The sequence below is a fragment of the Bos indicus genome, chromosome 2 (genome assembly GCF_029378745.1).
Source record: "Bos indicus isolate NIAB-ARS_2022 breed Sahiwal x Tharparkar chromosome 2, NIAB-ARS_B.indTharparkar_mat_pri_1.0, whole genome shotgun sequence".
In the NCBI taxonomy this organism is placed as follows: Eukaryota; Metazoa; Chordata; class Mammalia; order Artiodactyla; family Bovidae; genus Bos; species Bos indicus.
In genome coordinates this window covers 95,321,496-95,338,107 of record NC_091761.1, presented here as the reverse complement: position 1 = coordinate 95,338,107, position 16,612 = coordinate 95,321,496, and the positions used below count along the sequence as shown (strand labels likewise).

At 42.8% G+C, this 16,612-nt stretch overlaps 1 protein-coding gene across 3 annotated transcripts in view; it reads left to right on the top strand.

Moving 5' to 3' along the window:
* KLF7 (KLF transcription factor 7) overlaps window positions 1–16,221 on the top strand; it is a 105,064-nt gene extending 88,843 nt beyond the window's left edge. For all 3 annotated transcript variants that reach the window (XM_019975889.2, XM_070770869.1, XM_070770878.1), the window contains 2 exons: window positions 2,135–2,258; window positions 10,056–16,221. In XM_019975889.2, coding sequence (XP_019831448.1) covers window positions 2,135–2,258; window positions 10,056–10,107 — 176 coding nt within the window. In that variant the 3' untranslated portion in view covers window positions 10,108–16,221. The remainder of the gene's footprint in view (window positions 1–2,134; window positions 2,259–10,055) is intronic.
* Window positions 16,222–16,612: the final 391 nt, after the last annotated feature.

Sequence of the window (16,612 nt, the reverse complement as noted above, 5' to 3'; positions counted from 1 at the left end):
AGGACATGGTCTTTCTGGTCCATTCTCCGTCAGTATACTGAGGTAACACTTCAGACTTAAAAAGACTCTCCCATTTTTCAATATTTAGGTTGCCCAGAGTGACTCCAGGCTCAGCAGGCTGGAGCCTGAGTCCTAGAAGTTTCTTTGACCGCCACTTAGACCTGTCTCCTTAGCTGCCTCTGAGAATACAGGCGAATGGGGAGGAATAGGGGTTCAGATTAACTAACCATTTACCTTGCTCCAGGCTCCAGAAATGCCTGATACACAACACCTTACGTCAACCTCACAATAGACACAGGAATCTCACCCCCATTTGACAGATGGGGACCCTGAGGCCTCGCGTCTATAACAAACAGAGTAAGATCCCAGGTGTGCTAACTCTGAAGCTGACCTGACCCCATCACGCTTCACCTTCTCTCTCTGCAGCAGGCACACTTTTCTAAAATTGTGGCTGTAAGGATCTAGAAGGTGAACTTTTAACTCTGCTTAGTGATTCTTTTTTTTTTTTTCTGGTTTCCAAAACTGAATGGGTTTCCTCCTGCGCCTCTGGCCCACCTTCATGTCCTCTTGGTTCAGTTGAAAAGAGATGCCTGTATTTCTCATTCCTCTTCTCCGTGGGTCTTACAGAGCAGCGGCTCACTAGGGCACCGATTTAATGAAATAACATTTTCCATCCTGTTTGGTTCAATTCTAGGTGATACAAATAAAGAATTGTGAACACTTTGTAGTTAGGTTTAAAGGGAAGGAGAAAGGTGGAAAGAAGAAAGCGGGTCAAGTATAGTATCTGGGCAAGGCCTCCTAAACTGCTGCCTGGTGAAAGATTGAGCTATTAAAAGTGGAGAAGTAATGGGGCAGCCGGACAACTTCGGCACTTGTGTATCTGGAAATTTCGGGTTTGGTCATTTATACTGTTTTACAGTTATGTTAATTGTATCTATGCCAGGCATTGTTCTGATTAATATATAGTACATCTGTACATTAATTTATCCTCTCCCTTTGAGGTACATACTACTATTATTTGTAAAAGAAGACAGAGGCACAGAGAAGTTTATCATCTTGCCGAAGGATAGATAGTTAAGGGCAGAACCAAAAGTTGAGCCTATGAAAGTTGGCTTCAGAGGGCTGTTAACCTCTATGCTAACCAGCCTCTCAGTGACAGGGCTGGGTAACTCTCATGATTTCAGAGATCACTTTTCTTCTTTTTAGAACCAGCCCACCATACAGTTGGAAGAGTAAATATTTGTCATGTTTGGTGACAGACGTTGATGGGTTAAAAAAAAAAAAGGTCTTAGGAAAAGTCATGTACTTTCTCTCCCATATTCCTCCATCTGTATTTACTGTTCAGAAAGGTCACTTGAGCACAGAGCTTGGATTTCATGCTTCTAAGCAGCTTCAGCGTGCCTGAAACCTTGCTCTACAAATTGACTTTAAAAATATTTTGTAATAATGCGTATCACTCTCGAATATGAATGTGCTAGAGTCATTAAGTGATGATCTTCTTAAATGGGACTTTCGTGACTATATTTTACATAAATACCAGGAATCGTTAAGTGATTTTTTGTTTTGCTCTTAAATTGTAGCCTTTCCTCATGAGTGTCCATCCACTCACATTTACTGGAAGGAACCGAGGTTCTGGGAGCCCTGAGCTCTTTGCCTTGTCAGTCAGTTGCCTGGCTACACTTTGTGGTAGGAGAGAAGAGAGGGGAAAAGACTAAAAAGGCTGAAATGGTAAATTACTCTAGGTTCTGGAGAAAAATAGAATTAGAAGCATTTGTGGTTCTGATGAAAATAGCACATTTCCTTTCTGCTTGGAATGTGGGGGGTCAGAGAGCTCCAGAGAATAGAAAATAAATAAAAATTGATCCCTCTCCAGTCGAAGGAAATGCTTTGACTCTGGGAACTGAAATGACAGCTCTAGATTTGAAGATCTTGTGAAACCACTTTTGAAGGTTAAAAAAAAAAATAACAACAACAAAAGCACTAAGAGGCTTAAAAAAAATGTGACACACTATGTTAGGAAATTTAGCCTTTCAGGAATGATTTTATAGCCCTTTTCCAAGACTGAAGAGTAGGTAACAGACCCAGATCATGTTGTTCCTGTCACTGACCATGGTCATTCCATCTCTCCTTGCAGGTGAGAAGCCTTATAAGTGCTCATGGGAAGGGTGTGAGTGGCGTTTTGCACGAAGCGATGAGCTCACAAGGCACTACAGGAAACACACAGGTGCAAAGCCCTTTAAATGCAACCACTGCGACAGGTAAAGAAACTTAGAAGCTGGCGGGAAGGGAACGGGAGATGGTGAAGTGGGTGGGAGGTTGGGTTGGTCGTGCGCTCCTGGCTTCATCACAAGCCTCTCTCGAAGAGATCGGGCCTGGCGATGCCTCTTACTTCTCCATGGAGAAAACCAATTAGATAAGGGTGCCTCCTTGCATACAATCAAGAGATGATATGGATTCTCAGGTCAGTTACATGAGTATTTCATGAACACCAGAATTGTGATGGTCTCTAGATATCAGTGAGACCTAACTCCTACCCTCGAGGGGATAATGTGACAGATAATTTTAGTATAATAAGAAAATTAATAGACTAGAGAATGGTCGCCGGTAGTTTCTGATCTTTTTATTAATATCAATACCGTTTTTCTCAATGTGAGAAGTAGAAAGCCTGCATGAAGGAGGAGAGATTAGTTATAAGACTCCTTTGAAGCATTGTTAGAAATGAATTTACTGAAGAGAGTTCCCATTGTTTTGGGGGGCCTGAGCCATCCTTTCTTCTTTGAAAGTAGGTACAAAGGTCTAAAAGATGGTGAGGCTTTGAGAACTCATCCTATAATTCAATTTCAGACCTTCAGCATTTGATAGTGGAAGAAAGAGCACGTAGCAACAGACACTACACAAGTAATAGTATCTGACAGCCCTGGCATTATCAACCAATAAACCCCAAAATGGAGACTCTGCAGGCCAAGGTGAAGGCAGGATTAGGTTTAGACGTAATCAAATAATGGGCTTGCATCTGAGCGTGTTATCCTTCTAATCCTATTTCTGTGTTTAAAAGGAAGCTTAAGAAAATTAACCATCTTTTTAATGCAATATTAAAGGTCTCGGTTATGATGAGAAAAATGCTTCTAATACGATAAAAGCCCTGAAAGCCTCAGGGTTCCCCGGCTCGGCCCCTTGCTCGCAGGGTGGCAGGAGGGGTGTGCAGGATGTCCGCAGAGGCCTGGCTCTCCGGTGGAGGAAATGCGATCGCTTTTGCATCCTGCCTCCCCCAGCCCCCTCACCAGACCTTCCTCTGGTGCAGAGCAGGACAGGAGTGGCCACGTTTCATGGGTGGCCAGTGCCTTGGTGCTTCTTTAAGATGCTTATAAAGAAGCATTCACGTTGTTCTTCCCCCCTTTTTTTTTTTTTCCTTTTTCCTGAAGAGCCTATTTTCCTCTTATCTTCATTCTGGAAGAACTAAATAAAGCCCCCATGCCTCCTGGAGCCCAAAGATAACCTCCCACCCCAAGGCTGAGGAAGTATACTCCATGAAGCTATTGTCTGTCCGTCCCTTAGAGCTCTCTTCTGCTACTCCAAAATACAACCTGTTTGTCATTTCTGCCCCATTCACCTCAGAGTCCCCCTGAATTTATAGAAATCAGCAGCTATTCTCCTATAGATTATATTTCAGTGATGTTGATGTTGCTCCACAGTCCTATGAGGAAGGGCATTATATCAGTGGGGGTGAAGATATATCCTTTGTGAGTTATCAGAGTGTGGTGGTAGTAGGTACACATGAGTCATCCTTCCCTGAAAGGTGGTGAGGCTATTATTTGGAAATCGTGCTTTATGGATAGCCATAAGCCTTGGAAACAGGCAAAGAATTGTTATGGGGAAATTGCCAGACTTAGTATTCCTCTTAAGTCAACTGAGTTATTAAGCAGTATTCAACTGTCTATGCTGGAGAAGGGGATGACAGAGAATGAGATGGTTGGATAGCATCATCAACTCAATGGACATGAATTTGAGCAAGCTGCAGGAGATAGTGAAGGATATGGCATGCAGTCCATGGAGTCAAAAAGAGACACGACTGAGCGACTGAACAACAACAATGCATCTCTCCAGCACTTAACATATTAGGATTAAACCTGACTGATGTATATGGAGAAATAATTTCAAACCGACTGGATATTTCAGTGTAGGAGATGTCAGGGATGGGTAGTTCAGTTAGTCTTTTGCTTGATTTTCCTCATCAAAATATACTCTGGTTTCTGGAGCTAGAAGTTTGCTGAGCAGATGGTACAAACTCTGTGATATGGTATTTGGGGCAGCTGGCGAGTAGCTCAAACTTCTGTGGCAGGAGAGTCAGTGCCTTTCAGCAGTGTCAGAAACCAGGGGGTGGAGCCTCGTTAGTGTCTCCTGACAGGCAGCACCTTGTACTTCAGCTGCAGGAACTGTGCTGAAAATAGAGCAGGTCTGGGAGGTGGCACGGGGAGCTGGAGTGGTCCCAAAGTGATGGAAGGAAAGCCTGGAGTGACCGCGGACTTGGCATTCCTTAGAAGACTTTTACCTTCAAAAAAAGAGGACATTTATAGCCCTTAGCAGAGCACTGGATCCTGTTGGAGTATGTATGAGCCTGAGAAATCTCTCTCTTGCCTCATACAATTGAATAATCAGACTGCCCTGTCGGCATGCGTGCTAAGTCACTTCAGTCATGCCCAACCCTTTACCATCCCACAGACTGTATCGCCCACCAGGCTCCTCTGTCCGTGGGATTTTCCAGGCAAGATTACTGAAGCAGATTGCCATTTCCCTCTCCAGGGGATCTTCCTGAACCAGGGATCAAACCTGTATCTCTTAGGTCTCGTGCATTGAACGGTGGGTTCTTTACGACTAGCGCCACCTGGGAAGCCCTCAGACTGTGCTACTTAGAGGCTGAACTAAGTAAGATTGGGGTTTCTTGACCTTAAAGCAGGTACCAAGTCTAACTTATACTTTTATTTTGCCTATAGGGTAAATTAAAAAATACATGAGTTCTTGTTTGTTTCGCTAACATTTCAAATTGCTAAATGTCACAAAAGCCTCTGTTCCTGGCTTTGAAAAATTGGAAGATCTGGTAACAGTGGACTCACGTTCACAGGTGGCCATAGTTTTCTGGAGCTGAATAGTCACCGCTGCCTTTGGTAATGGTCCTGTGATTACTCGTTTCTCTTCCCCCTCCCTCACCACGGTCTCCCAGCGTGAAGGCAGGGCATCGGTTGCTGTGCAGCATGTCCAGTTATCTCCTTTTAATGAAGAGCAACATTCTTTTATTCACAGAAGTAGAATCAGATGGTTTAAAAATGCTGTGTGTTTCTTACTCTTGACCCATTGCACCCATTTACTTTATCTGCCTGACCTTAAAGACATTAAGTTTTGTGACCTCTGGCTTCAGGTCTGGGGAGAAAGCAATGAGGTGTTTGGGCTGTCTTACCATCAAACTGCGCAGAAGAGCCCACTCAGTGATCAGGTGCTTAAAGGGATGAGTGTTGTTTCTCAGCCCATAGAGCAAGAGGCTGCTGATGGTAGTAAGCAGGGCTGTTTCCATAAGTAGCCATATGCAGCTATAACCCAAGGAGCCTGCTCCACGGTAGTACCTCCAAGATCCTAGAAGTTCAGAGGAGGCATTTTGATCTTTGATCTCTTGGTCAGCCCACTTATAGGTGGTGAGAAACATCAACCTATACCTAGCCCTTTGGGGCCCTGGTGCGTTGCTGTTGGCTCAATGCCCATGTGACTTTAGGGGGCCCTTTTCATCAGCAAGAGAAATGAAAATAGGGGTTTGGCTAGTTCTCTGCAGTAAACAAATTTTAGTCATTAAGAACTTTCTTATTTAAGGTCATCTGACAGCTGTACAGTCCTAAATACCCGCTGGGGGTATATTACCCTTAGAATTACTAGATTCTGCATTTCTAGATGCAGAGTTTATCTATTACTTTTTACTTTACTATTCCTATGTGGAACTCAGTAAGTATAATTTAATAAATATAAATTAATCATGACTAAGTATCCTACTGGTATATTGGATTTAAATAAGACCTCAACGGTGAGGGACCCAGTCTCATTCTAAATCCATGCTCTTCCTAGAATTTTAACAAACAATGATGCTAGTTTGATTCAGGAGGGGTGTGATCATATTTTATACCATGTTAAAGGATTGGTTGGGTTTTCACTTTTTTTTTTTTTCTGAAAGAATTTAAAGAGTAAAGACAGATGCTTATACAGATTGCTAGTTACTCAGCACAGGTTAAGCAGTTGGTTAAAGGAGAATGAAAGTATGGAACACATACAGTACTGAGTGGTTATTTCAAATGAAGTCCTAAATCAAGAATGCTGTTGTCCCATGCGACTTCCCTGGTGATCCAATGGTTAAGAATCCACCTGCCAATGCAGGAGACATGGGTTCAATCTCTGGTCTGGAAAGATTTCCACATGCCATGAAGCAGCTCCTGAGCCCCATGAAACCTAGTAATGCTCGTGCTCTGCAAAAAGGGAAGCTACCGCAGTAAGAAACCTGCATACCTCAACTAGAGAGTAGCTCCCATTTGCTGCAACTAGAGAAAGCCCACGTGCAGCAGCAAAGACCCAGGACAGCCAAAAATTAATTCATTAATTAATTTTTTAAAAATACTGTTGTCCCGTATGTTCTCAGGATGTGGAAAAGAAAAGAGAAAGATTTTGTACTAGTAGCAAAGACTTCTGCTTTGCTCCTTACCATCTCGAATCCCTGCTTGCCTCTTTTGAACACACAGAGTTCTTGGTACATGCTCTGTGGCTTTCTTGCAGAGCCTTGCTGCTCAGGCTTGACCAGATTAACTTCTGGATTCATTTTCTAGTTGCTGACGTTGCCAGTTGTCACAAGTTTAGTATCACCCTTATTTATCTTTACAGATTTATCATTTTACAGTTCCTTGGGTTAGAAGTCCAACACAGATCTCCCTGGGGGTAAAATCAAGATGTGGGTTGCTCTCCATTCCCTTCCTGAGGCTCAAGGGAAGAACCCATTTCCTTGCCTTTTCCAGCTTTCAGCTTTGTACATGTTCCTTGGCTCCTGACCCCATTTCTTCATCATCAAAGCTATTGAGTCCTTCTCTCTGGTTTTCTCTTTTAATTCCCTTTTCCATTTTTAAAGACCCTTGCAGTGACATTGGGTCTACCCAGATAATCCAGAGTAAGCTTCCCATTTGAAAGTCAGCTAACCAGCAAATTAATTCCACCCACAACCTTAATTCCCCTTTGCCTTTGAACATAACATATTCACAAGTTCTGGGGATGAGGTGCAGGTATTTGGGGAAGACCGTCCATCAATTGTGACTACTACCAGTTCTTTAAACGGACAGTTCAGCTTGACCTTCTGCTCAGCCTGAGAACTGGGTATGGCTGAAAGCATGGGCTCTGGAGTCAAGGCTACTTGGGTTCAGATTTTGGCTTTGCTTCTTTTTGATGAATATCTCATCTGGTAATGGGGCTAAGAATGGTACCTTCTTTATAGAGTTCTTGTAAGAATGTTAATTTCAGAGAAATACCTACAAAAAGAACTTCCCGACTTAGATCTTCTTTCTCTACGCTGTTGAGATGAAGGAAGGAGAGAAGGAAGAAAGGAAGAGGGAAAGGAGAAAGGGAAAGAAAGAGAAGAGGCAGTGGATAGTACTAAGTGTGCCCTCGGCACAGGACAAACACTAAATTCCCCGCAGGCTGTACTGCTTTTTCTTATACCGGTGACATCAAGTACTTGCTTTTAAAGAAAATTTATCACTCTTCTATAGTAAATCAAATCCCCTTTAGATGCTATGCCAAGGAATTATTCAAGTATCTTGCTTATACCAAAATCAGAGCCCCAAATAAGCAGTTATGGTTAGAATTACTGTTATTCAATATGTTACTGAATTAGATCACTTTCTACTCTTATTTTTCCTGTTATGATAATTTTTTTTTTTCATTTTACTTTGTTCTATTTTGCTTCATTTTCTTGAGGTTCTATCCGGCATGTGTATCTGAGAAATGAACACAAACAGTGCGTGGAGAGTGCTGGGGTCAGCAGATAGGGCCAGGGGTTTTCTCTTTCTTTGTTTTAGGAATGAACAAATACAGGGAAATTCTGCCCTGAACAGGAACCCTTGCTGACCTGAGCAGAACAGCTTACTAACATACCAGCTAGAGTTTTGAACTGGAAGGATGCCTCAGGAAGTGTCTCAGGGGACCTGGGAACTTTCTCCCAGGTAGGATGGAGACCAGTGTCTAGAGCTGGATCTAAGGGAGAACTCACATCCAGAACTCAGAATGACTGCTGTCTGACGCACTGACTTCCCTGGGATTCCAGCCCAAGAACCTGAGACTGTATGTAGGCCTTGGAGATGCAGAAATGGCCACTCTATAAGTAGAGAACCCTGACTCAGTCCTGAGTTAGCTTCCAGGGTTTTTTATTAGCTCCTATAACTAAGACGAACAGAATTCGATTTGTCTTCACACTTGGCTGAGTCCAGGTGCTTAGATGTTGTCCTTAGGACTAGAAACTCTCTTCCTTCCTACCCCTTCGCCTGTTTTTCTCTGTTAATTTCATTCTCAAATAGGCTCTTTCCCCCGCATGGACACCCACAGCTCCTATCTTAGTGTCTAAGCCCCAGTGGAAAGAGAGCGTCTCTCTTCCAATAGTTTCAGCAAATGTCCCAGAACTTGCTCTCATTGACCTTTGTGGATCACATGACTGTCACTAAGCAGATGACTGTGGCCATCACTTCAGCCTTAGGAGGTGGGTTAGCCGCATACAGCTGAGAATGTGGAAGAGTTACCACCCAGGGCAAAATCAAGTGGGTGGTGTTAAAGAAGGGAAGGAGTGAAAACAGCCACTGCTTTCACTCTGAGGTTGACAAAGGGATTCAGTGGCCAACCTTGGGTTCCAGAAACAGTTCAAATAATGGGTTTAGACATCTGCCTGGCTTCTCACCCCACGACTGCCACTCATTGGCTGTGTGACCCCAGCCTCAGGGTCCCTACCACATGAATGCCCACGAAAAGAGTGTGAAGATTTACCATGGTAAATCTGAGGATATTGTTGTTGTTTCTGTTCAGTCGCTAAGTTGTGTTTGACTCTTTGCGACCCCCTAGACTGCAACATGCCAGGCTTCCAGGTCCTTCACTCTCTCCCGGAGTTTGCTTAAATTTATGTCCATTGAGTCTAGGGTAGTACTGGAGAAACACCAAGCACATGCCTGCATATGACACCATTATTAATAAACATGAGCTTTTCCTCCCTTTGAATGTGGAGTGCCCATATAGACCTGCAGATATCACAGGCAGCATTTCTGGGCTTCCATTGTAAAACTTAAGACTGAAATCTGGGTGTTGAAATGTTAAGAGTGTCATCATTTGATAGTACAGGCTAATCGTTCTTTGTAGTGTATGAGCATGACACACATTATTTCCAAAACACTTTTACATTTGTTTCTTCTTTAATGATGACAATCGCAATAATAATATTTAATATTAATCAAGATTTTACCATTGGCTGGGCAATTTTCTAAGCACTTTACATAGATCATCTCACTTAATACTCACAACCAATCTATGAAATAAGTGCTCTCAATTTTCCGCATTTTATTGAGGAGGAATTAAGATACCAGGCTTCCCTAATGGCTCAGATGGTAATCTGCCTGCAGTACAGGAGATCCGGGTTGGATCCCTGCATCAGGAAGATTCCCTGGAGAAGGGAATGGCTACCTACTCCAGTATTCTTGCCTGGAGAATTCCATGGACAGAGGAGCCTGATGGGCTACAGTCTGTGGGGTCGCAAAGAGTCAGAACTAAGCGACTAAGACTTAAGACACTGAGAGGTTAAGTTGCTCCATCACACAGCTATTGCAGGAAGTGAACCCAAGCATTCTGACTGCTGAGCTCACCTGCCCTATATACCTCGTTTCCCAGTACACATGCACTGCCTCTCTCTCTCTTTTAGGGCTAATTCATTTTCTAAGGGGTGATGGAAGTTGAGTTCTTTATGCAGATCTCTGTAATATCCTTGTTTTTCTTATCTTCTCTAGGTGTTTTTCCAGGTCTGACCACCTTGCCCTCCATATGAAGAGACATATCTAAAAAACCTGAAGGCCAGAGTTGCCATGGCGTCGGCCGGCCGTTGTCTGAAGGAAATGCCACGAGGCAGGGGGCTGGACTTCAGGCGGGGACCCATTGCCTCGCAGAAGAAAGTTCTCACTTATTAAACCTCTGTGTACACACACACACAGACACACACACACACACACGCACTCACACATAGACACACACACACACAGTCATGCACTCAGCTATATTTAAAATATATACGTCTATCTTTATGCCTTGCCCTAGCCAGATGGTAGAAGAAGAAGAAGAAAGAAACCAGGTGAACTCAGCAAGGCAGTCTGGCTGCTTACTTCAGCGCTATTGGAATTATTTCCCGCTGTTGCCAATGGAAATCAAAGAAAATGGATGTGACGTCTCTACAGGTGGACGGCAGTAAGAGGGGCTTATTTAACTTGCTTCTCAGTGCAACTTGATAGGAGAATACAACGTCTTAAAGTTGCATATGTGTAGCACTAATGTTTCTTTTTCAATAGTTGGGGGAAAATGACCTAGCAAACCAAATTGCAGTTTGGTAGCCAAAATTAACTCTCGGTTTATTTGTCCTTTGTGTGTGAAAAGTCCTACTATTCCGTGCGTCCGACTTCCTCACAGAACTGTTGATCAGTTTTGGTTCTTAGTACTATTGAGATCTTTCCAGTCGATACCAACGGCCTTAGCGGCGGCAGACTCCGGAATAACACCTTACACCTTTCTGGCCTGCATTTCTCTAGACTTCACTCTCCAGGTCTCCAGGGAAGAGTGTTCTTTTCTTACTTTTTGACTCTTGCACACCATATGCACTAGGGATTCTGGAAACTTCTAGCATGACTGCAAAGTGGCCAAGAGAATAAAGTCCTTGATGATCAATCACAGTGTATCCCTTGAGCCTCACCTTATTGCCAGTGCTAGATTTTTTCTTTTTAATCTCTCTGTTTTTTGCTAACGAAAACTTGAAAAGCTTATTTGGAAGCTTAAATGTTTTATCTTTTCTCCATGGACTAAACCTCTCCAGGACTCTCTCTCTCTCGTCACCTGGATGTCCAGCTCTCGAAGCAGCCAATCAGATGGGACATCACACTTTTTTCATCCCCCCTGAGGCATCCTGACCTCAGCTCATAGTGATCAACCCCGTGCTGTGTGTCACTGCTACCCTAACAACCAGTTTCAGCGTAGATGTCGCTAGTCTCAAAGGGCAGCTGCATATTGAACGTAACTCTGGGTTATGACCTGACAAAAAAAGCCAAAAATATCCCTCTTTCCAGGAATGGGGAGAACGGAGGATGCCTCCCAAGTCTAGTGGCTTCAAAAACCATCACCCTCTCTTCCTGTCTCATACCCACTGAGTCATGTCACCCCACTTGTTAAAACACACAATTCAAAATGCTGTTGTGGGAATAAAGGGTGGACATTTAAGAAAAGGGTTGAGATATTTCTCTCATGGTCTGTGTAAAAGGAGAGACATATTTCTGATTTTTTAATTTTTTTGGCTAGGCCCACCATGACTTGTGCCCTAGAGCACCTGGGATCAACAGAGGCCTCACTTTTACTCTGCAAGCTGACTCCGAGGGGGTTCCATGCCTCACTTTCCATCCCCCACACACATCCAGTATCGGTCTCCATCATCTACCCGCATTCTTAGCTAGTTGGCACTGGCCTCAACTCCAAAGACTGCCTTTAGGACCATTAAATGGCCTATGCAAGCAAGTGGGGTGGTTATTAGGGCAGATTGTATATTTTGTATATTCTGGGACCATCCCTTCAAGACACGTCTAAAAAAACAAAAATGGCATTTGGTCCGCCCATGGTTGCTGCTCCTTCATACCAGCTGGCTCCTCTCCTGCCCTCCTTTGACTGTTTGACTCATTGACTGTTAAAATGCCACCCCATACCTATTTGGGATGCAAAACTGAAGTCTTTGAAAGGAAATATAAGAAACACAGATTCATTTATGACAGCAAACTTCAAGATCCTTGGCATTTGGTTTCTCAGCTTTCTGCAAACTTTGATTTCACTGAAATGTTGAAACTACTCGTCTGAGGGCAGAGGAGCCTCCTTATCACAAATGCTGTAGCTGCCAGTTGGACACTTGGGGCATTCTGAGGTCTGGCCCTTCAAGTTTTCTTTCTCTTTTTTCCTTTTTTCAATTTAGACCAAAAACAAAAAAGAAAAACCACCCTAAACACACACACAAAATCTGCCCATTTGCCAGAGGCAATTATGTATATGTTAGTCAGAGGGTATTTTAAAAAATCAGTTTTATTCCAAAGATTTAAAACTAGACATGACTTAGAAACATTTCTGGAGCACTGCTTGCTGACAATCTCGTAGTTCTCGACTGCATTCGAGTGCGTTTGTAGCCAGTCCATCAGGGCGGACCATGGGATTATATTTGAATGTGTGGTTCATCCTTTCTGGATGAAGGATGTGTGAGGGACCTTGAACCTCAGCTGTATTAAACTGTAGCGCCTCCAGTCAGTGCACTAGACGAAACTTTAGACACCCCAGATTTTGTTGGTTTGTTGATTTCCCTTTCTAGAGCAGCCTCCAGCATGACTGCACGCACAGTCCCAGTGATGGCATTAGCCGTGGCTGCCACGATTTACAAATGTTCTCTCCCCCGCTGGAGCTGCTCTTGCCTCTCGAAATGCTATTATTAAGGGTTTATAATACTTAATTTAATTTTTGAACTGACCAATGCAAGGCTCTATTAAAAAGAAAGTTTAAAAAAATGCAAAAGAGTAATCATTGCTTGTTCGCTCCCCGTTGTCATTTGTGGTCTTGAAAAGATCTCATTTGAATGTGACAGAACAAAGGCCCTTGGGTCTTCATCAGTGTCTGAAATATTGGGCAATTCTCCTCTCTTTTATATCAGTGAGGTCCTTTGTAATCTGCTCCTGACCTTTCTCCAAGCAGGGCGCACTGAACCTTGATGGTGGGGCTTGCTGGCTCCAAGCATTTGTTGACCGAGAATTGGCCTGAGAATTTGGTGGGTGCTAAGCGTATGGCTTTGAAACTGTTCTTGTGTAGCCTGATTGACACCTCTGAACGCTAACCAGTCCTGTCTGTTGTGGGGTGGGGAGAGCGGTAGTCATTTGGGCATGTTATCAAGTATCCATCCTCTCTGAAATGGCAGAGATGGTTGGAAGGAGCCTGCTGGAGTGAACAGGCTTTCTGGGAAATAACCTGAAGCTAGTTTGCTTCCAAGAGGACAGGTTATTCAAAGCAGTGCTTTAGTGGACAGTTGAAACATATTAAACCATTGTCTCGTTTAAATTGGTAACTTCCAGCATTCCAGGATATCTCCAATTTGAAAGGAAAAACCTGTCATGGTGTTTCTTGTAGTGGTCCTCCGAAGCACGCTTTATCCAGGGTTCAGAGTGTAATGTATAGAAAAAGAGTGTTTCGAAGCCATTGACAGTTTTTTTTTTATTTTAATTTGTGCTTCTTTCTCCTACCACATGACTGTAAGTCAAAGATGTGGAAACCTGAAATTATAATGCTGCTCCTAGCTACTGGCCTCCTGCCCCACTGATGGTTCATTGGCCCAGCTTAATGCCTGGTGGTTGATGAGTATTATGTCCAGAAAAAGAGATGTTTGGATTCCATGACAAAGCTGCGTTTTATAAATATATCGGAGACCCCCCAAAATGAACTTCATGCTGACCATTTCCTTCTCCTCTCTGTGCTCTTCCTTACAAAGCCCTTCAAGTATCCCTTGTCCACCCCTCCTGCACCTCTTGTGCCCTTTTTACATCTTTGATTGCCTGACGATAACAGGGTAAAAAAGACAGCCAACCTCACGCATGATTAGTAGAACTGATTCCTATGTTAAAAAAAAAATCTTTGAATCTAGAAGCCAGAGAAGATTTTTTTTTAAGGACTTCAGTTTGGGATAAGCTTCCAGATTAGCCATGTCTATTTGCATCAAAGGGGAAGTAAATGGGACTTGCAGGGCGGCTCACCCAGTGCATTCAGGATGTCTGCCTATAGCCCCAACTCCTGAATTCTATGGCAAAGTCAAAAGACGTGAACTCAAATGGCAAGAACAACAGGACTTGGTGATTAATGTTACTGGTTCATAATGGTTTCCTGTATGGAAGTCACTTCATAAAATATAAAATACAGTGCAAAGTGCAAAATGGCTTCTCTTTTGCATGAGTTGGTTTTAGGAGAAGGAAGGTTGGGAAAGTCAGAGATGCAACATATTAACTACAAAAACCAGGTTCATTGTTTCTTTAAAAAAAAAAAATCTTATGAGGTCCAGCATTTCTGGCCACAGTTTTGCACCCAGATCTTTGCCAAAGTGAAAATTCATTAAGTAGAACCTGGTTGACATCTACCTGGGGACACTTTCCCTGGCATCTTCCTGAAGTGGCCACTGCCAAGTCGGGGGTGGAGGCAGGAGGAGAGAATTTGCATTCCAGCTCTGGATGTGTTTCGGTAAACATGGTGATATCTCAGTTTGAAAACTAGAGGGGCTGTTCTGAGTATACATCAATGCCTCTTTGATGGTCTACTTTCCTCAGTGAGGATCTTTGGGAATACTTGAGATGGAACAACAACAACAAAATGTGTCAAAGGAAGCAAAAACTCCTTGTAAATGTGAGATCCCATGACTAACTGCCTGAGGCTTCAGGGTTTTCTCTTACTTTTAACACTCGCTTAAGTCTCCTCTGTTGGTTCCTAATGGATCCCGGTAAAGGGAAAAATAAAGCTGCAATTTAACTTTCTTATGTGCACCCTTCCAAGATAGTACTGTATTCTTCAGGTGTTTTGCATTTACGTATAAGTGCTCGGGAAACAGGTATCAAAAATGGAGAGAGAAATCCCAGGCCGTCACTTCACGAATATCCCAAACGAGATACTCTTTTTCAAACAGGGCTCCCTCTCAGCAGTCACGAGGGGACGTTGATGCGTTCTTTGTTGGGGACTGTTTATACAATTTTTTTTCAACTGTGAGCTTTGGAATCGTAAACTGCTTTGACTCCAGCTTCTGTCTACTGCCATAAAAAAGGACCCCACACCAGAATAATGAGGGTGGTATGTGTGCATGCAGCTAGACACGTGTGCACGTGTACCTAATGTACCTTCGCAGAAGGAAAACAGTTAGGCTACTGACGTTTACGAGGAGTAGCCACCAGTGCCTAATATCTTTTGGGGGGATGGATGCTTATAATTGCCAGTATATTGAAAACACACTGGGAGTTCCACATAGAGGGGAGGGGCTGAGGGTGGGGAGAGGGGACATTTTAACCCTAGGCCTTTGGACTCCAGGCAGAATGATTTCTGCAGATCTCGGTCCTGAAAGGCTTTGGGGCTCATCGGCTGGTCCTCAAGCTTTTTTATTTTTGTTTTTCTCAGCATGCATTTTCAATCTGAACCCAGACTTAGTTGAATTTATCTTTCACTTCTGCTTCATTCCAGGGAGGAAAAATACACCTGTTATGGCCAAGATCTCCTTGATAACACAGAGGCAAAAATAAATGTTTAATGTTTTTGAAGCCTCCCCCTTCCTTTCCATAAATCTCCCCAAACTCCTTCTCTCTTGTCACCCCCTCCCTCCTCCCACCACATGGCTTCCTAGCCACCACCACTTTTCTTTCAAATCTCTCTTATCCTCTTAACAGTTGCTTGAAGAACTTTGTTTTTGCACTATACATTTTCTTTTGCCAGATGTGTCTAACAAGTGTGTTTGGAGAGACCTACTCCCAGCCCCCACCCCTCCCCCACCTCCCTCGGTCACATGCTCTCAGGCCTTCTCTGGTATTTATAATATATCACAGAAGTACCCAGTCTTATAGCCCTCGGTTATGCCTTTTTTTGACATTTTATTTTTTTTAAGCTTTTTATATATATATATATAAATATATTACTTTGTCAAGTTTTTTTGCTGTACAAAAGTCTTAAGATTTAAAACTATTATTTGTATTATATGATGGTGGTATGTTAATGTTACAAAATTATTAATGAAGAAAAAATTTATTTTTGTTACTGGTCTGTTTCATAATTCTTTTTTAAATTGGTATATTGTAAGATATCTATGCAAAAAATGTTATGTGACGCATTTTTATTTAAGAATGTAATATGTGTAATAAACAGTAGAATGTGTTTGGCCTTGGAATGCCTTACTGTATTTCTCCTTAGCTTATTTCATTGGAGAGAAAAAAAAAATCCTCAAAGAGACTAAAATGGGCCCTTATATGCCTCATGAGAGTTTTCTTTCTCAGAGAGAGAAAAGGAAAGCGAAAGATTGTATTAGATCATTTGTCTTCGTTTTGGGAGGCTGTTGGGTGTGTGTGTGTACGCGCACGTGTGTGTGTGTATTTTATGGTTTCAGTGAGGTAGCTCAGATCCCAAATATGAAGGAACACTGAAGGCAGTTTATTTCTTCAAGGAGAGGAAGACGGCAAATGGTTGGAAGTTATGAAAAGCAATATTTTAGAACGAAGTGGATTGTGGGATGTTATTTGTTTTGGGGGTTAGAAGCAACTTATTGAAA